The following is a 21,874-nucleotide window of genomic DNA, read 5'->3' on the forward strand; positions in this document are numbered from 1 at the left end:
TTCAATGATAATTTTGGTGATGTGTAGTCAAAGCAGATTTTTAAACACTGGAATCCCATGATAAAAGTATTAATCTCAAAAGATAAAATTGGTGGCAATATGCAGAAATTTTTGGAGGGAAAAGGATTAGAGACAACAGAACCTATTAGGATGTTGTAGCAGTGATCTAAGCATTAGGTGAGCTTATGCAACAGAGAATAAGGAGGAAGGAACTGAGTCACGAGAAATTACGAAGAAAAATCCACGTGACTTAGTGACTGATGGGATATAAGAAGCCAAAGAGAATAACGTTGCAAATGCAAAGATGAAAAAAGGCAAAACCTTCATCTTGCAAATAAAATGTTTTTAAAACCATTTTTACCTAGCAAAATAAAGCAAAGAACTAGATCATCTAGTTAACATGACATAATTAGATAGCCAAGAGGAAAATATTTTTCTTTGATTTTGTGGTCGTCCAGTCATTTCAGTCATGTCTGACCCCCACTGACCCCATTTGAGGTTTTCTTAGCAAAGATATGGGAGTGGTTTACCATTTTCTTCTCCAGCTCATTTTACAGATGAGGAATTGGAGCAAACCGGGTTAAGTAACTTGCACAGGTTCACATAGTTAGTAAGTATCCAAGGCTGGACTTGAACTCAGCAAGATGGTTCTTCCTAACTTTAGGCCAGTTACTCTATCCACTGAGCTGCCTAGCTGCCCTTTTGTTTTTTATAGATAACATTAATGCAGAAAGAGAATAAACATTGACACCTACTAAATGGCAGCAATTGTGCTAAGTGTTTTACAAATACTTTTTCATTTGATGGCCATAACAACCCTCAAAGGTAGGTACTGTTGTCCTCATTTTAAATTTGAGCAAACTGAGGAAAATAGAGCTTAGGTGACTTGTTCAGCATCACATTACTATTGAATATCTGAAGCCAGATCTGAATTTAGGTCTTCCTGACTCCAGTTGCAGTGCCCTGTATTGCGCCACCTTCCCTCCCAAATTCAGGAGGTACCAAATTTACTATGGGAATAATGCCTAAACATATCTCTACATAAGACATTGAAGAAAGGAAACTTCTAAAAATCTTCAATATCAAGGTCTCAGCTTATAACAAAAATTATCTAGAAAATCAGCTCAATCTTCTATTTCATCTGCAGTCCATAGACTCGACTTAAGAACCTGTCACAATATACTGACAATTACTCATAGAAAACTAACAGGGATATAATTCTAGATACAGAGTGGAATAAAATTTTGTCTTAAGTTGTCTCATTTCGCCTAAGTCTCTTCAATTAAACAAGTTCAGAAAATAGAACTTGGAGCTCGAATGACCCAAGAGATATAACTGGCCTAACCTCCTCATTGATATAAATGAAGAAAGTGGGAATCAGACAATTTAATTGACTTGTCTAATGTCATATGGGCAGTACGTAACAAAGCTGGCATATAAACCCAGGTTCTGTGCCTCCAAATTTGAATGTTCTTTCCATTCTATATCAGTATCCCATCCCTTCTATGCTAGTACATAGATAACTGAGCTGGAAAGAACATCTGTAATCCCAAAAAGTAAAGGAATTAGTCCAAGCCACGGAGCTAGTTAGTATGTGACTTAGGACTAGAAACCAGACCCCTTGACTTGCTAGCCTGTCTTATTTTCACCATAGACCTGAGCTTGTGTACCTGATACTAGCCCTTGAGGTATAATTTAGTTAGAGAAGACTTATAGATATAAAAATTGAAAGAAAAATGTAAGCTACTATACAAATAGTTAAATTCCATGTAAGTAATACTCATGATGTATGAAATAACGGGTACTATTAGAGATCAGGAAAAAAAGAGAGTACTAATACTAGTTAAAGTTACAGCAAAGAATCTGGCCTGTTCAAAGAAGAAAGTTTGCATCAGGGTAAACTGGAAAATATAATTGGAGCTTTTAGGTGGGGTTAATGTTATAGATGATTTTAAGTACCAAGATGACAAATTCATACTCTATCCGATAAGGTATGGAAATCATCATAAATTCTTTATCTTTAGGTTAACAGAGGTTTAGATTGAAGGAAGAATAAGTATTTGGAAATAATAGATATAGTTAGAAGAAAAGGTTAGAAAGAAAAATTCCATTTAAAATTACCAGAGAATATATAAAATATTTAGAATTCCATTCAAAATAATAACAGAAGGCATAAGATATGGGAACTATACGAATGCAATCGTGAAACACTTTCTAGCAATAAAAAAGATATAAATAATTGAAGATATATTAACTGCTCATGGGTAGTCCCCACCAATATAAGAAAAATGACAATGCTACCTGAATTAATTTAATTACTTGTTGCCATGGCATTCAAACTACCAAAAGATTTCTTTATAGAACTAGAAAAAAATGACAAAAACTATCTGGTGGAACAAATGGTCAAGAATTTGAAATAGTGAGATTCTTTGGGTTTATCAGAGTAGTATACTGTATGTTATTTTCTATATGTAGTATATCTGATCTATTCCATTGATTTACCTCTCTATTTCTTAATCAGAGCCAAGTCATTATGATACCGCTTTGTGGTGCTGTTTGGAGATATGGTACTGTGAGGCACCCTCCCTGCCCCACTCTCACCTTTTTTTTTTCATCATTTCCTTTGAGATTCTGATCATTAATCTGAAACTGCTTTTTCTCAAGTTACCAATGATCCCTCAATTGCCAAATCTTTTCTTTTAAGTCTTTGTCGGTCTCAATCTACTTGCTTCATTTGACAATATTAACCACTCTGTCCTCCTAGACAGAATGTAGAAGGAGACAGAGGAGATACTCTCCTCTCTAAGTTTTTGTGACACTGTTCTCTCCTGGTCTTGTTCCTATATGACCACTTCTAATAGCCTCCTTTGTTGGTTCATCACCCATATGGCATACCCTACTAATAAATGTGAGTGTTCTCCATACTTCTCTTTTAGGCCTTCTATACTCTTTTTTTGGTAAACTTCTTATCTCTCATGAGTTGAATTATTATTTTTTTACATATGACTCACAGATACATATACAGAGAGAGATTTATAGATATGCACACACATATATATGCATACACACATTATATATAATATACACATCTATACACACATGCACTTATACATACACACATATTATATATACAGACGTGCACACAGGCACACATACGTATGTGTGTGTGTGTATATATATATGTATATACAAACGCACATATGTATACACATATACACATATATCTCCGGCCTCAGTCTTTTCTCTGAGCTTCCATCTTAGATTAATATTTTTTACTGGACATTTAAACTTGGTGTTGTGGAGATATATTAAACTCAGAATGTCCAAAATTGGACTCGTTATCTCCTCCCTCAAAAAAAAAAAAAAGAAAAAATAAACCCTCTGTTCTTCAAAACTCCATTGTTTCTATAAAAGGTAGCACCCTTAGTTTCTTTTTCCCAGATTTGTAATCTGGGCATTATTTGGAATTCTTAACTTTTCCTTATCCTACATATCCAACTAACTGCCAGATCTTTCTATTTTTACCTTCAAAATATTCCTCCTATCTGACCCTTACAGAGCTACCACTTAAGAACATATTCTCATCACTTGATTATTGTAACAGCCTCCCAACTGGTCTCATTCTAGTTAATACTATACACTTGTGCAAAGTCACTTTTCATAATTGCAGACATGATCAAATGATGATCCCACTCAATCATCTCCAATGTCATCATATTGCCTCTATGATCAAACATAAATTCCTCTCTTTAGCTGTTAAAGCCCTATACAACCTGGTCACAGTATATCTTTCCAGGCTAATTAAACATTATTCTATCATCTGCATTCTGTGATCCAGTTAAACTTGTCTTTGTTCTCTTCCTCTCAAGGAATACTTGATTTCTTGACTTCCCTCATGCCTGGCATGTACTTTCTCCTGATCTGTACCTCATCTAATCCCACTTTTCTTCTAAGATGTGGTTCAAGTACCATCATCTGCATGAAGCCTTTCCTGATGACTGCAGCTTCTAGTGCTGTTCATCCTTTCCTATCTAGATTGAATTATCTTTGTGTATACTTGTATTTATTTATTTTTATTTGTGTTTATATATTGCATTTATTCACTTATTTATATATGGGCTTTTTGAGTTCCCCACTAGAATCTTTGTACCTTGAAAGAAGCGCCAGTCTCATTCTCTGTAATATTCTACTGCTTAACATTGGTGCCTGGTACATAGTAGTCGTTAATGTAAACTTGGTGATTGGCTGACTCTAACATCATAGACCTAGAGAAGTTGGTATAGGAGGTAGAGGTAGTAGTTAAAAACATGTAGGAAAAAGTAACTGAATAGACCAAGTAGACATAAAGGAGATCCCTACCATACATAGAGTTGAGGTCGTTGAGGGATCAATTCACAAAATATCTGAAAGGGGGGAAGATACTAAATCAGACTTTAATGCTAAAATGAGGCCACCTTTTTTGTGAACAACATCTAGAAATATATGCCAATTTCTTACACGTATAAATTTTTATGAGAATCATCTACACACACATCAAGGACACCTTCCCTGAGGGAACAAACAATCTTTTGTATGCAAGAGAGGATCAATGAAACAATTAGGCTAGAAAGCTCATAATGGGAGAGAGAAAAAGACATGGGAAGGAATGAGGATGAGATTTGGTGAATGCCTTCAAATAGAGTTGGAGAAGGAAAAGAAAAAAAGGAAATAGAAAAAGAATCGTTGATAAATCAAAAGAAGAAAAAGTGAAATGCAGAGCGACAGAATCTGGCAAAAATGTTTCAAGGCAGATGGGGTTGTCATGCTACAAGGTTTCATTTATGTTTGATTTAGAAATAGAAGATGAGTTCACATTTTATCTCTGCTGCTAGTTAGGTGACCATTGGACGGTCACCTCACCTCCCTGACCCACAGATACTGCTCTGTAAAATGAGGGATTGGACTAGATGTCCTTCAAGTTCCCTCCCAGTTATGAATCTATGCTTTCTATATGATCAACAGGTTTCCCTTATATAGAGAAATTAGAACCAATTAATATGGAATTCATGGTTGGAAGCATGGAATTGGGAATAGGAGATGATGGGGGGCAATTCCACCCTTTTTTATTTTGAAGTTGACCTCCAAATTGGACATATAACATGTTCACTACACTGAAAAAGTTACTTTAGGAAAATAAACTGAAACAAGTATAGTGAGATTGTGGAAAACAAAGAGAAAGTAAAAATGCAAAAAAGGTGACTAAAGAATTCTGAAAATCATAGTATTTTAGTGAGACTTTTGCCACAGAATCACACCATCAATTTGATCAGGTAAAATAGCGTTTTAAGGCGTTACTACTTCCGGAGAGATATTTTCCCTATTTTCTCTCTGTGAATAGCTGATCTTTCCTTAGCTTTTAAGTCTTACGTTACGCTTTCCCTTAAAACCTGATCACATTATTTCTGCTCTCTTAAGGACTTAGTATATTCATGGTGAAAGGTGGACTCAGAGACAAGTGGCAGTGCAGTGGACTTGTAGTGCTAGAACTGGAACCAGGAAGACCTTAGTTCAAATACTGCCTCAGAGTACTATCTGTGTGTCCCTGGTCAAGTCACTTAGCCTCTATCCTTATCTGTAAAATGGGGATAACCATAGCACCTACCTCCTAGCTTTTGCAAAGATAAAATGTGGAAATATTTGTAAAACACATTGCAAACCTTAAAGCTCTCTAAGTGCTATCACAGTCATCATCATCATCATCATCATGATGGGGGGTAGTGCTATTGTTTGTCGCATTATTGCAGTCTTTGCTCACCCTGCTGTTCTCTCTCAGTCTCTCACACATAAAGTAGAATATGAAAACATATCAAAACAGCAACAACATAAAGCCAAACATGCAAAAAGTAAAATCTTGATCTTAGGCCTTGACATGCTTGCTGTACCTACTTCCTTTTAAAAACAATACATGTTTTGCTATTTTATTTAAAACATTTGTACAATCTGGCATAGCATTATCAATATTATGCAAATGGGTTTCTCGTATGTATGAATCTTGTTTTCATTTTTATTGTTCTGTTTAAAGGTTAGCAAAAAAAAAATCCATTAAAATGGATTGCACAACCACTTTGATCCCCAAACTTCAAACTCTCCCTTTTTTCCACATGCTGACAGCCAAAGCTGGAACCCTGTTACATTTTCTTTTAGGGGATAAAAGGGATGTAAAGGGATAAAAGCAGATTCCCAATTCAGAAATGTACAAATCAGTGACAGAGTAGGAATTAGCTGCTTCTTTAGAGGTGGCAGCGCAGCTATGTTCAGTGGTGTGGTGAACAGATCTTCTATTTCAGTGGTTTGAAAATGGATTCCATTCATTTCTGTGGGAAACCTAGAGGATCCATCTTTGATAGCAAGAAACTAAACCTCAGATCAAAGCATTTTTAAGGTAAAGTTTTTTTAAGTAAAAAAAGAAAAAAAGACTTTTATACTTTTTTTCCTTGTCAACTAATAGAATTATCCATAGCATCAAGAAGACAAGGAAATAATTGCCAGGAGACTGTACTTAATTTAATTTTGGTCACTGTATGTATGTGGGCTACAGTCAGGGGCAACCATTCCCTTTTCCCTTTCCCACTAGCCACTGCCTCCTCTCCCCAATATACTTTCAACAACAGAATAAGAGAATATGCATAAGAACACAGAATAAAGATATTCGGCGTCTGTGTCTAGGAATTTCATGTTATTCAATTCCCTAATTCATTTTGTGACATTGGGATGGGGCCATATGCAAAAAAAAACAATAAAAGATTGAAATAGGTCATATCTTGTGTGCACATGACCAAAGAATTCTTTTCATGACACTCAATGAAAAAAATTAATAATAGAGAAAATAAGTTCAATTTCCTTATTTGACATACTTGATTTTTACTAAGGTTTTTTTTTGGTTATGTGGATAAGCATTTATATTCACAGTTGTTAGGGAAAACTGAATTTGATGATGATATATAAAAATACACATTTACTTCTGCTGAATTAATAAAGCCATTAATTGAGCAAATAACACAGTGAAAAAAGTTTTTCAATGAATGAGAGAAATTATCTAAAAATATATTCATCACTTACTTTCACTGCCACCTTTAGATTTCCTGTGCCTGGAGCCATGATATCTTTTGCCACACCTTCAAAAACTTCCCCAAAAGCTCCACTTCCAAGGAAGCTCATCAAGGTAAGTTGATCCCTTGGAAAAATAGGAAGAGACTCCAACTCTAGTTGTGTGGGCAGGTAGCTGTGGATATTTAGAGATTTATTCATCATTATCAGTATTCAACAAATTAAAAAGATTCAATTTAATTCAACAAGTGCTAATAAATACTCTGTGGTCGGCACTAGCACTGAACAAAACAATGGCTACACAAAGATTTCAAGGTGATTACATTCAAAGGCCAAGTATCTGTTCAACAGAAAAATAAACACAATATACTTTGAGGAGGGAGAAAGCATGGCAATCAAGGCAACTGGGAAAAGCTTCCCATAGGAAGTTGAGACTTAAAGGAAGCTGAGAATTCTAAGAGGTAGAAGTGAGGAAGGAATTCTTCCTAGGCATGGGGATAACCTGTTTGAAAGCAAAGAAATGGGAGATACAAAGCTGTGAGGAATCAGAGTTAGATGGAAGTGATACAAGTAAAAGGAGCTTTACTGTTCCTAGTAGCTCAAAATAAAGAACCAGATGTATGTCACATTTACAAGAATATATGAACTTACATTAATTGCTTAAAGAGACAATATACTCCATTTTCATGTCAAGTATTTATGCATATTTATCTCCAATAAAAAGCGCATGTCTCCATCTCATGTAACCCATGGAAAAACAGGTGAGAATTTGGCTAGGATTTGTGTTGTTTGTCAATCCATTGTCTGGGAAATATGATATTTTGATGCTTTGCTATTAAGGTAACTAGGTCTAGGAGTGGTTTAGACTAACAGTGTTGTGTAGATATAAGCTAGGCTTAAAATTATTAGCATTGGCTTGGTTTGTTTGTTTCCTGGACATACACAAAGATCACGGATTTCAGATTCCAAGATTGTAATTTGATAATGGAATTGTACTTTTCATTTATAATTTCATTCAGGGGTATTTTCAGATTATACTAACAAAACTAAGCCTACTCTGACAAGACATAAAAGAAACGCAATGGATATAACAACTAAAATAAATGATTCACCATATTAAGAGAGATGGGAGAGACAGACTCAAACATATTTCTTAGAGGCTTTCTTTTTATACAAGAAAATTAAAAACATTTACCTGGATGAATACCAGACATTAGTTTGGATAACAGCAGTATGCATTCCTCGAATATGTGCCAGTTCTAAATCTGGATGGTAATTCACATGAAAAGTGGTTGTATTGCCCCTTTGTTTATTCTTATTCAGTCTGCATCCTTTAGAAGAATGAATACAGGATTAATGTGACCTACTTTTCAATTTATTTTTTTTCTGGATTTTTTATCTTCAACTAAAATTTTAAGAAAGACCAAGACAAACATTTTCAAAATCATTCCAAGCTACAGGGAATCACACATTGGTGGGCAAGGATGGGTTATGAAACATCAACACTGTCAGCACTAAAGCTCTAATTTCCTTTCCCCCCCTGGAATAATGATTTCAATTTTAATTTTCTGTGCTTTAGGAATATGGGTATTCTTTTGGAAAATCTCAGACTCCTGAAAGTAAAAGTGGCTATCTGTATGTAAGTGACTGGAAATGGCTAACATTAAACTCCTTATATACATTTATTAACCATTAATATTAAATAAATGTTTATGATTGATTCTGAAGTTGGCTAGTAATATAGATGGTGCAGTAATAACCATAGTTCAGTGCAAATATACAATAACCTAATAGTAGTTTGCTATATATTAAAATGAACATGAAAAAGTGGAAAGTTAAGCCAAGAATCATTTAAGTGCCTACTCTGTGCTAACTGATGCGGATATACTCAATGAAAGGGAAGGAAAAAAAAAAGCATCCCTCTTCTCAAGGAGCTCACAGTCAGAGGAGAAAAAAAACATGCAAAACAATCATATGCAAATAAGACATATACAAGATGATTGATTCCATGCCTCTATTTCTAAAAGAGAAACTAGATAATCCTGGAAAATACAAATGTCTATATAAATTGAGTTTATCTACCTTGGGAAATACGGAGGAAAAACAAGTTGCTAACACCTTGAAAATTAAAGCACCCCAATCAGTAGTCTTCAGTACTTTATAGAGAACAAGTCTACATAGTTAACAGAATTGCTTTGTGTGACAGGATGAGAAAATGGATAGATATAACCTCTCTTGATGTTAGTAAGGTCTTTGATTCTATTTTTTTTTTAGTGGCATACTTTGGTAAAGTGAGAAGGAGGGGAATGGTTGTCTAGATTAGGGGTAGGGAGCCTGTGGCCTTGAGGTGAGGCCACAGGTTCTCCACCCCTGATTTAGATTGTGCAGCTATTAGATAAGTGTGCAAAGGCTATGTTTAGCTAATGTCAAAATCTGAATTAAAAATACAAAAATTAAGCCAGTTGTCCAGATGTTTTCCATAGATTATGCCAAACACCTCAATGTTTGGAAGCATTACTAACTAAAATTTCCATTTTCATTCAGATATTTGGCAAAGCGTAGGCACTTCTATAGAGTGCTTATTATTTGTTGTGTCGGGTGGCAGGGAAAGGGAGGAAAGAAGTCCCAAGGACTGGGTCCTAGTGGGTCACCAACAAGAGTATCAAAGTGCTGATGTCTGTCTCTGAGCTGTGTCAGCAGGAAACTTGCTGATCTATCAGGAATCTATCAGCAATCCTCTAGTAGGACAAGAAAGAGATGAGCACTGAGTACACATTGACTGTAGACTTGAAAATGAACAGTAGGAAGTGCAAATTGAACTCCTTACTGGCTACCAATATATAAAGGAGGGTATAGGTCAGCAGCTATCTTAGTTCAGCAAAAAAAAAAAGGCCATTGTTGGCATGAGGAAAAGTAGCATGGTGATACTAACTGAATATTATGCCAAAGGCATAAATATTCTTTGGCAGGAATTTCTAGAGGCTGCCAAGTCTGATGTGTTGTGACAGACACACAGACACATACACAGACACAGATAGAACACATAAGTATACTCCAAAATTCTTAAAATTTAAAACAAATTTCAATTTGTAATTAAGAGTGGAAAACAACATAATGTAATGGATAGAGATAGCTGGCCTTGGAGTAAAGATCTGGGTTCAAGTTCTGCTTGAAAGATTCACTGTGTAACCAGGAGTGAGTGGCTTAATCTCTCAGTGTAACAGGCATTTCTCTATGACTATGAATTACTAGTGAATTACTAATTTATAGCAGTGGAAGGAATTTCAATTGCTGGAGTTATTTATATTGGCAAAATTTATAGCTTTTTTCTATCCCCTCAAAAAAAAAGAAAAAAGTAGGACTATAAAATATAATTGGTATGTGACATACCCACTCAACTCCCCATTACATTAGAAATATTCCCAATTTTAATTTTTTAAAAATTAGGAGAAAGAGGGAGGGAGGAAGGGAGAGGGAGAAAGAGAGAGAGAGGCAGAAAGAGAGAGAGAGAGAGAGAGAGAGAGAGAGAGAGAGAGAGAGAGAGAGATATTAAGGTGTCAGTTGGAGCAAGAAATAGACATCTATGAAACTGGTGTAAAGATAGGAAAAGAAAATAAGGAGGACCTGGAAGAACTGTTAAGGAAGCAAGGATTATTATTGGGTCTGGAAAAAGAAAGCAAAGAGAAAATTTTAAAATAGCCTTCAATTTTATAAATGACTCTTGCAGAAAATGGTAATGAATTGTTTTTAATGTCCCACTCAGGACCAAATAAGAAGTGAGATTAAGCTACAATATAAGGGATTTACACAAAATATAATGAAAAACTTCCTGAAACTGAAGATAATATGTATTAAAATGAAATTAGAATGTAATTGTAGAATTCCCCTCTTTAAGCAATCTTTCAAAAAAAAAAGATAGATTTCATCTTTCTGGTATGGTTTATGAATGCTAGTGCCTGAAGACAAGAAAATAATGTGGCTGATTTTTCAAAATACACTCAAACTAAAAAGAAATGGTCATTTTAAAGGCTTAAAATGTGTTTATATTCTTCTGTAATAATTATATAATCCACCAGAGCCGTACAATAAAAACAGATATTATATACACATGTGTACATATAATATCTCTTTTTATTGTGTGTCTATCTCTCTCTCTCTCTCTATATATATATCTCTCTCTCTCTCTCTCTCTCTCTCTCTCTCTCTCTCTCTCTATATATATATATATATATATATATATCTCACAACATTTACATTTCATTTTAAAAGTCCCTTGACATAACTTTAATGAGTATATCAGGGCATTTTCATGATGAGTAATTGGAAGAGTTCACCTACTCAAGGGCTATGAGTTTATCCACCAGTTGCATAAAATATGACTTTATATTTAAATTTTAACAGCAGGTATATTAGCATAATTAAGTTGTAGTCATTTAAAATACAATTACCAAGTAATAGATTGGCTTCTGTACCTATAATGCTATTTTCTTTAAAAACATATTAAGATTATAGATTCATAAATATCTATAAATTATACTCACCATATATTACTAATGAGATGCAAAGTACAAAAGAGAGAATCACTGCAGAAATAGGGCCAAGCACAAGTAGGACAAAATTTTCTTGAGGATCTGTTGGTTATAAAGAAAAATTCTTTCAATAAATTCTATTTTCTCAATTATAAAAGAACAACAGATGAATCTAAAATTTTATGTTAGCATGCATGCCCCAACCTAATTAATGCCTCTATGACATATTTGTCCATTTTTCATGGGAGGATTATAAAGTTTTTTCAAATCTCTTACTTTTACCCTTATTAAATTAAGGTTATGATGAGGATGGTTCATTTCTAATAGCCGTTAGCACTTTCTGGTACTCTATTTCCATTAATAGAATATCTGCAATTCATGACTGAGCACTTTAGAATTTTAACACACTATATTCCTATTAATGTATACTTTGGACAGTTCTAAGAATGGACTGTTTCTCTTTCATATACATATTTCAAAAGCTTTTCCCTACTCTTTGCTCTATCTTCTACTTTTAGCGTATGTGAATTCAACTGATTAAATGCACATTAAATTTTTTCATCTTATTCTGTAGAATCTGAGTTGGGGTCCACATAACTTAGGGAAATTACTCTATACAAGTGGGCCATTAATAAAAATAGGAGGAATATTTTACTAAAGTAACATATTAATTCAAATCTCCTACCATTATGGAACAAAACAAAGTCTTTACTGATGTCACTGAAATTGCCTGCCCCAAGGCTATTTACTGCAGCAACTCGGAACTGGTATATTCCCTGGAGACCTCCATAATGCCAAGAGCAGACACTGGTGTTGCATGGCCCTTGGTGTACTGTTGCCCAAATATTTGAGTTATTGGTCTTTGAGAATGTATCATTCTGTAAGGATCTAAAAGGGAAAAATTATTTTGGAAAGATGCTATGAATATACCTGAAGATAATATATTGATCTAGTTGCAATATGTATATATAATATATGTAATATACATGCATACATACGTATGTGTGTATGTATGTAAGTATATATACACATATCAGGACACTGGGGATACAAAACCCAAAACAATATAGTGCCTATCTGCCAGGTACTTTATATTTTACAATCCAATTAAAATAACATTTTAAGTTGAACTAGTGTTGTTAATTCAGTGGCTATTATTAATTGTTTAAAACACAAATGATGGAAATAAGAGGTCAAAAAATAATCTTCTTCCTGAATTTTTAGAAAATTGACATTATAATAGGAAGGAAAAATGCCATTAAATGTGCCACAAATTTCAATGTATATATTTTCAAGTTCATTTTTAGAAATTATCAATGGTGGCCAAGATGGCGGCTGGAAAGCAGGGACCTGCATGAGCTCCCCACCAGGTCCCTCCAAACACCTATGAAAAGTGGCCCTGAACAAATTCTAGAACTCCAGAACCCACAAAATAGCAGAGGGAAGCAGGGCTCCAGCCCAGAACAGCCTGGGTGGTTGCAGGGTAAGGCCTATCACACAGAACTGGGAGCAGAGAAGAGCAGAGCCCAGCAGGAGGAATGCCTGGACCCACCAGACTGGGAGCTGGGCAGAACAGGCCCTACTTCCCTGAATCAGTGAGCTGTGGCAGTTACCAGACTTCTCAACCCACAAACACCAAAGACAACAGAGAAGGTTAGTGGGAAAAGCTGCTGGGACAGAGTGAAAGGAGTTTGTGGTTCGGCCACTGCTTCAGGGGCAGTGGAGGTGGTGCAGCTCTGAGGACTACAGCTGCAGTTGTTTCCAGCCCCAGGCCCACCTGGTGGGAGGAATTAAGTGGCAGATCTGAGTGGGAGTGCAGAGCCAGCTTAGATCTGAGTCTGGTCCAAGTTGGTGGTTCTTGGGGGAGGAGTAGCACTGGTGTGGAACAGCTTGCTGTGTAGAAATATCTATTGAAAAAAACAGCACAGCCCCTCAAGCTTGGGAGAAAATACTCTATACTCTACAAGCAGTCATACCCCAATGAAAAACTCAAGGGTCAAGTAAGTTGGCTGGGAATATGGCCAGGCAGCGAAAATGGACTCAGATTCAGACTCAGACTTTGGAATCTTTCTTTGGTGACAAAGAAGACCAAAACATACAGTCAGAAGAAGTCAACAAAGTCAAAGAGCCTACAACAAAAGCCTCCAAGAAAAACATGAGCTGGTCTCAGGCCATGGAAGAGCTCAAAAAGGATTTGGAAAAGCAAGTTAGGGTAGTAGAGGAAACATTGGGAAGAGAAATGAGAAGGATGTGAGAAAACCATGAAAAACAAGTCAATGGCTTGCTAAAGGAGACCCAAAAAATACTGAAAAATATGCTGAAGAAAACAACACCTTAAAATATAGACTAACTCAAATGGTGAAAGAGCTCCAAAAAGCCAATGAGGAGAAGAATGCCTTGAAAGGCAGAAATAACCAAATGGAAAAGGAGGTCCAAAAGACCACTGAAGAAAACACTACCTTAAAAATTAGATTGGGGCAAGTGGACGCTAGTGACTTTATAAGAAATCAAGATATTATAAAGCAGAATCAAAGGAATGAAAAAAAATGGAAGACAATATGAAATATCTCACGGGAAAAACTACTGACCTGGAAAATAGATCCAGGAGAGATAATTTAAAAATTATTGGACTACCTGAAAGCCATGATCAAAACAAGAGCCTAGATATCATCTTTCAAGAAATTATCAAGGAGAACTGCCTTGTTATTCTAGAGCCATAGAGTAAAATAGAAATTGAAAGAATCCACCAATCACCTCCAGAAAAAGATCCCAAAAAGAAAACTCCTAGGAATATTGTCATCAAATTCCAGAGCTCCCAAATCAAGGAGAAAATACTGGAAGCAGCCAGAAAGAAACAATTTGAATATTGTGGAAACACAATCAGGATAACACAAAATCTAGCAGCTTCTACATTAAGGGATTGAAGGGCTTGGAATACAATATTCTGGAGGTCAATGGAGCTAGGATTAAAACCAAGAATCACCTACCCAGCAAAACTGAGTATCATGCTCCAAGGCAAAATACAGACTTTTAGTAAAATAGAGGACCTGTAAGCTTTCTCAGTGAAAAGACCAGAGCTGAATAGAAAATTTGACTTTCAAACACAAGAATCAAGAGAAGCATGAGAAGGTAAACCAGAAAGCAAAATCATAAGGCATTAGTAAACTGGAACTGTTTTGTTTACATTCCTACATGGAAAGATGATGTGTATAATTCATGAGACTTCAGTATTAGGGTAGCTGAAGGGAATATGCATATATATATATATAGACAGAGGGCACAGGATGAGTTGAAGATGAAGGGATGATATCTAAAAATAAAAATCAAATCAAGGGATGAGAGAGGAATATATTGAGAGAGGGAGAAAGGGAGAGATAGAATGGGGTAAATTATCTCACATAAAAGTGCCAAGAAAAAGCAGTTCTGTAGGAAGGGAAGAGGGGGCAGGTGAGGGGGAATGATTGAATCTTGCTCTCATCAGATTTGACCTGAGAAGGGAATAACATACACACTCAATTGGGTATCTTACCCCACAGGAAAGGAGGAAGGAGATAAAAAGGGGGGGACAATAGAAGAGAGGGCAGATAGGGGGAGGAGGTAATCAAAAGCAAACACTTTTGAAAAGGGACAGGGTCAAGGGAGAAAATTGAATAAAGGGGGATAGGATAGGAAGGAGCAAAATATAGTTAGTCTTTCACAACATGAGTATTGTGGAAGGGTTTTACATAATGATACACATGTGGCCTATGTTGAGTTGCTTGCCTTCTTAGGGAGGGTGGGTGGGGAGGGAAGAGGGGAGAGAATTTGGAACTCAAAGTTTTGAAAACAGATGTTCAAAAAAATATTTTTGCATGCAACTAGGAAATAAGATATACAGGCAATGGGGCACAGACATTTACCTTGCCCTACAAGAAAGTAAGGGAAAAGGGGATGGGGGGGGAAGTGGGGTGACAGAAGGGAGGGCTGACTGGGGAATGGGGCAACCAGAGTATATGTCATCTTGGAGTGGGGGAGAGGGTAGAAATGGGGAGAAAATTTGTAATTCAAACTTTTGTGAAAATCAATGCTGAAAACTAAAAACATTAAATAAATTAAAAGCAATTATCAATGGCCAAATGATAAGGATTTCTGACTTTGCGTTCATAAAATACACCAATTAAGTCTTATCCTGGGTAGGTAAAGATAGGCAAACTCTCAGCTATCATATGAACCAGAGATGTTTCCAGCCCTGAACGTTAGAGATTCCTTATTCCTCCAATGAGAAAACTGAGGCTCAGAAAGATGAAATGACTTTTTAAAGGCCACACAGTAACAGAGCCTGAATTCAAACCCAGGTCCTCTGAATCTAAATCCATTGTTCTTTCTACTATATTACACTATTCCCTTTTTCTATGTTAATGGCTCTTAAATTGTAAAAGTGTGAGGGCTCTGAGGTATCTCCTGATCTGTATGTATTCATGTAAAGTTTCAGCTTCTGAAGTGCCTTAATACTGACACTCTTCTCACATTTTGCTTGTTGCCTAATCTGTATAGGACATTTTCTCTTTCACCATTGATACCTGAAATCACAACAATAGCCATGCGTTTCAATAATTGAACTTTCCACCCCATAAGCTTCTGTATATAGCACAGAAAGAGGAAAATTTAAGCAACAGACACAATAAGAAAAAAAATCAACTTGTATGTTTCCCACTTCCAAGTTTCTCCCCTTCCTTCTTTGCTTTCTCTTCCCCTTTCCCATTCTTTCTTCCTTGGCTATTTCCAACTTGAATTTTGATTCTGGCCAGCCCATAATTTTTAATGCATCTGATGCTAAGAACTGAATAGTCCATATGAAATCAAATTAGATGGCATAGTTTAACTTTTCTTGCACTAGTAGAGTAAAAAAAAAAACTGCAAATGCTATAGTTAAAAAGCCAGACTTTGTGCCCAAGGAACTTCCTAAGAATAATACAACTCCAAAGGCAAAAAGATGAAAAGGGAAACACTCGCTTTACTTGTTTTCCAAGTGGCCAGAAAGAATTAACGTCGCTTTGCAAAAAAAATGCCAAGTCTACTTCAAGAAATTACCTCATACCTAGGATAATCAGGATCAAAATTGTGGGTTTTGCATTTATTTTTTAATATATTAATTTGACATTTTATTTTCCCCAATTATGCATAAGAAGAATATTTAATATGCGTTTAAAAAATTAATTCCAAATTCTCTCCTTGCCTTCCTTCCTCTCCATCCCTCTTATTAAGAAGGCAAACAATCAGAGATCAGTTATACATATATAGTCATGCAAAACATATTTCCATATTACTCAAATTGTGAAAGAAAACCCAGATGACCCTCCCCCCCCAAAAAAAAACAAACAAGAAAAATAAAGTTAAAAAAAGGATGTTTCGATCTACGTTCAGTTCTTTCTCTGGAGATGGATAACATTTTTCATCATAAATCAATTGGAATTGTCTTGGAGCCCTGTATTGCTAGGATATCTAAGTCATTTGCTGTTGATCATCGTGGTTACTTTGTACAATGTTTTCCAGGTTCTGCTCATTATTTCACTTTGCACCAGTTCATGTAAGTCTTTCTAGGTTTTTCTGAGAACATTCTGCTCTTCATTTCTTGTATCACAATAGTATTCTATCACAATAATATGCCACTTGTTCACCATTCCCCAACTGATGGGTATTCCCTCAGTTTCTAATTCTTTCCCACCACTAAAAAAAGCTGCTGTAAATAGGCCCTTTTATTTTTCATTTTTTGTCTCTTTGGGACACAGATGTAGTAGTGGTATTTCGGGGTCAAACGGTGTGCATGGCTTTACAGGCCTTTGGGAATGGTTCCAAATTGCTCTCCAGAATAGTTGAATCAGTTCACAACTCCACCAACAATGCATTAATGTCTCAACTTTCCACATCTCCAGCATTTCTCATTTTCCCTTTCTGTCATATCTGTGAGGTTATACCACAGAATTGTTTTCATTTGAATTTCTCCAATCAATAATGATTTATAACATTCTTTCAAATGACTATAGATAACCTTGATTTCTTCACCTGAAAACTCCCTGCTCATATCCTTTGACCATTTTTCATTTGGGGATTGGATCTTATTTTTATAAATTTGACTCAATTCTCTATATATTTGAGAAATCAGGCCTTTATCAAAGAAACTTGCTGTAAATTTTTTCACAATTATCATTACTGTGTATTTCTCTCCATCTTATTTTGCCCCTGTTTATCCTACTCTTTCTTGTTTCACCTCATCCATCCTCAAGTGTTTTGCTTCTGAGTACTGCCTCCACCAATCCACCTTCCCCTCTGCCAGACCCTACCTTCTCTAATCTCCTTTCCTCTTTTATGTGAGTTAATTGACCCCATACTACCTCTCTCTTCATCCTTCTTGCAGTGCATTCCTCTTAATCACCCCCTTTTAAAAATTTTTTAAAGATGTCATCCCATCATATTGAACTCACATCCATGTCCTCTGTCTAGGCATGCTCCTTCTAATTGCTTTAATAATCAGAAAGTTTTTAGGAGTTATAAATATCATATTCCCTTCTAGGAATATAAACAGTTTAACCTTATTTATTCTCTTACGATTTCTTTTTCCTATTTACCTTTTTATGCTTTTCTTGAGTCTTGTTTTTGAAAGTAAAGTTTTCTCTTGAGTTCTGGTCTTTTCAGCAGGAATGCTTGAAAGTCTTCTATTTCATTGAATATCTACTTTTTCCCCAGAAGGATTATACTCAGTTTTGATAAGCGGGTAATTCTTGGCTGTAATCTTAGCTCCTTTGCCTTCTAGCATATCATAGTTCAAGATATATATTCTTTAGATCCTTTAAAGCAGAAGCTGCTAAATCTTATGTTATCCAGAATGTGAATCCACAATATTTGAATGGTTATTTTTTCTGGCTGCTGGCAGTATTTTCTCTTTGATCTGGGACCTCCGGAAGTTGGGTATAATATTCCTCAGAGCTTTCATGTGGGTACGTCTTTTGGGAGGTGACTGGTGGATTCTTTTAATTTTTATGTTATTCTTTGGTTCTAGGATATCAGGGAAGCTTTCCTTGATAATTTCTTGAAAGATGATGGTTAAACTCGAGTACTCTGGTAATTCTTAAATTATCTCTTCTTGAGGAATTTTCTAGGTCGGTTCCTTTGCCAATGAGATATTTTACATTTTCTTCTATTTTTCCACTCTTTCAATTTTCTTTCTTTGCTTTTTGATGTTTCATGAAGTCGCCAGCTTCCACTTGCCCAATCCTAATTTTTAAGGAATTATTTTCTTCAGTGAGCTTTTGTGCCTCCTTTTCCACTTGGCCAATTCTACTTTTAAAGGATTTCTCTTCAGTAAATTTTTGTACTGATTTTTCCATTTGGGCTTTCTAAAAAGTTCTTCTTTTCAGTGTATTTTTTTTGCCTTTTTTTTTTTTATCAATTCTGGTTTTTTAAAATTTATTATTTTTATTTTTAGTTTACAACATTCAGTTCCACAGGTTTTAGGGTTCCAAAATTTCTCTCCCTCCTTCTCCTCCCCACTAGCCCCCCAAGACAGCATGTAATAGGTTCTACATTTACCTGTACATTGAACTTATTTACGTAATAGTCCAGTTGTAAAGAAGAATTATAACCAGTGGAATGAATTATGAGAGGGGAGAAACAAAACCAAAAAAAAGGAAAAAAAGGGAGCAAATAGTTTGCCTCAATCTGCATTCAGACTCCATAATTCTTTCTCTGGATGTGCATAGCTTTTTGCATCATGAGTCTTTTGGAGCTGTCTTAGAATCGGACACTGATGAGAAGAGCTAAGTCTATCAAAGTTAGTCCTTATGGAGCTCATGTGTCTGTAATAATGTATAATGTTCTCCTGGTTCTGCTCCCCTCACTCAGCATCGGTTCATATAAGTCTTTCTAGGTTGTAAGAAGTCCATCTGCTCCTCATTTCTAATTGCACAATAGTATTTCGTGACATTAATATACCACAAATTGTTTAGCCATTCCCCAATTGATGGGCATCCCCTTGATTTCCAATTCTTTGCCAACACAAAGAGAGCAGCTATAAATATTTTTGCACATATGGGTCTACTTCCCACTTGTATGATCTCTTTGGGATATAGCCCTAGAAGTGATATTGCTGGGTCAAAGGGTATGCACATTTTTATAGCGCTATGGGCATAGTTCCAAATTGCTCTACAGAATGACTAGATCAGTTCACAACTTCACCAACAATGTAGCAATGTTACAATTTTCCCACATCCTCTCCAGCATTTATCATTTTCCTGTTTTGTCATGTTAGCCAATCTGACAGGAGAGATGTGGTACCTAAGAGTTGTTTTGATTTGCATTTCTCTAATCAAAAATGATTTAGAGAATTTTTTTTCCTATGACTATAGATATCTTTAATTTCTTCCTCTGAAAACTGCTTGTTCATATTCTTTGACCATTTCTCAATTGGGGAATGACTTGTATTTCTATAAATTTGGTTCAGTTCCCTGTATATTTTAGATATGAGGCCTTTATCAGAGGCACTGGTTGTAAAGATTTTTTTCCCAATTTTCTGCTCTCATGTTGCATTGGCTTTGTTTATACAAAAACTTTTCAATTTAACAGACTAAATGATCTATTTTGCATTTTGTAATGCTCTCTATCTCTTGTTGGGTCATGAATTCTTCCCTTTCCCATAAATCTGACAGGTAAACTATTCCTTGCTCTCCCAAATTGCTTATAGTATCAGCCTTTATTCCTGAATCATGAAACCATTTTGACTTTATTTTTGTATAAGGTGTAAGATATCCTCGGTACTCCTATATATTACTAACAAAGTCCAACAGCAAGAGATAGAAAGAGAAATTCCATTTAAAGTTACTGTAGACATTATAAAATATTTGGGAGTCTACCTGCTAAGACAAACTCAGGGCCTATATGAACACAATTACAAAATGCTTTTCACACAGATAAAGTCAGATCTAAATAAATGGAAAAAACATCAGTTGCTCATGGTTAGGCCTAACTAATAAAATAAAAATGACAATTTTACTTAAATTAATTTATTTATTCAGTGCCGTACCAATCAAACTACCAAAAATTATTTCACAGAGCTGGATAAAATAATAACAAAATTCATCTGGAAGAACAAAAGGTCCAGAATATCAAGGGAATTAATGAAAAGAAATTCTAGGGAAGGTGGCCTAGCCATACCAGATATTAAACTGTGTTATAAAGCAGCAGTCATCAAAACTACTTGGTACTGGCTGAGAAACAGACTTGTGGATCAGTGGAATAGGTTAGGTACACAAGACGCAGTAGTCAACAACTACAGTAATCTTCTCTTTCATAAACCCAAAGAATTCAGCTTCTGCGTTAAGAATTCACCATTTCACAAAAACTGCTGGGAAAATTGGAAAAGAGTATGGCAGAAACTGGGCATCAGTTTTGTTTTATAAGGTGTAATTTTCTTCAGTTATTTATATTGTCTCCTTTACCAAGTTGCTGAGTCTTGTTTTCATAATTTTCTTGAATCGTTCTCATTTTTTTTTACCAATCTTTCTTCTAACTATCTTATTTGATTTAAAATATCCTTTCTGAGCTCTTCTAAGAGTTCTTTTTGGGAGTCTGAGAATAATTCACATTTTTCTTTGAAGGTTTGGATGTATTAGTTTTGACTTTTCTTAGTTTGTATGATCTTCCCTCTTACCACAGTAGCTTTCTAGGGTCAGGTTCTTTTTTGTTTGCTCATTTCCCAACCTATTTCTTGACTTTTAATTATGGTGGAAGGGGCAATGTCCCACGCTTCAGGCCTTTCTTGCTGTTGCTCTCAGAGCTAGTACAGGGGGTTCATAAATTTTCAGTTCTTCCCAGGTGGTATGATCTAAGGTGAGGTGTGATCATTGTTCTCCTGTTTTGTGCTCTGATCTGTGAGTGACCATAAGCAACCTTTTCTGCCCTGGAACTGAGACCAGCATCCTCACTCCCCTGCAGCTACAAACTCTGTTGTGCTAAGTGCTCTTCCTCACCCTTGGACTGCACTCAGTATCTATGTATGGGCAATGCAACAGAGTCCTACATGTAATCTCCTTCTGACTCCCTCATTTGACTCCCTTATAGTTGTCAGACTCCCTTACAATCTGTGGGCTCTGTAAGCTGCTACTATCTCTGCTCATTCAGGTGCCCCAAAGTCTGCTGCTGACTGACAGCACACAGGCTAACTTGTCACAGCCTGTGCTGGATTGCACTTCATTCTCACCATGGGGTTAAGTATCTTTCCTGATGCA

General features: G+C 35.8%; 1 protein-coding gene across 1 annotated transcript in view; it reads right to left on the reverse strand.

Annotated features, from left to right (window-relative positions):
• Window positions 1-21,874, reverse strand: part of LOC118847339 (proto-oncogene tyrosine-protein kinase ROS-like) — a 188,439-nt gene that overhangs the window by 72,795 nt on the left and 93,770 nt on the right. Inside the window, exons 4-6 of the mRNA XM_036755808.1 lie at window positions 12,301-12,493; window positions 8,282-8,417; window positions 7,099-7,261 (exon numbers count right to left, since the gene is read on the reverse strand). Coding sequence (XP_036611703.1) covers window positions 7,099-7,261; window positions 8,282-8,417; window positions 12,301-12,493 — 492 coding nt within the window. The remainder of the gene's footprint in view (window positions 1-7,098; window positions 7,262-8,281; window positions 8,418-12,300; window positions 12,494-21,874) is intronic.

This window comes from Trichosurus vulpecula, chromosome 4, assembly GCF_011100635.1.
Source record: "Trichosurus vulpecula isolate mTriVul1 chromosome 4, mTriVul1.pri, whole genome shotgun sequence".
In the NCBI taxonomy this organism is placed as follows: Eukaryota; Metazoa; Chordata; class Mammalia; order Diprotodontia; family Phalangeridae; genus Trichosurus; species Trichosurus vulpecula.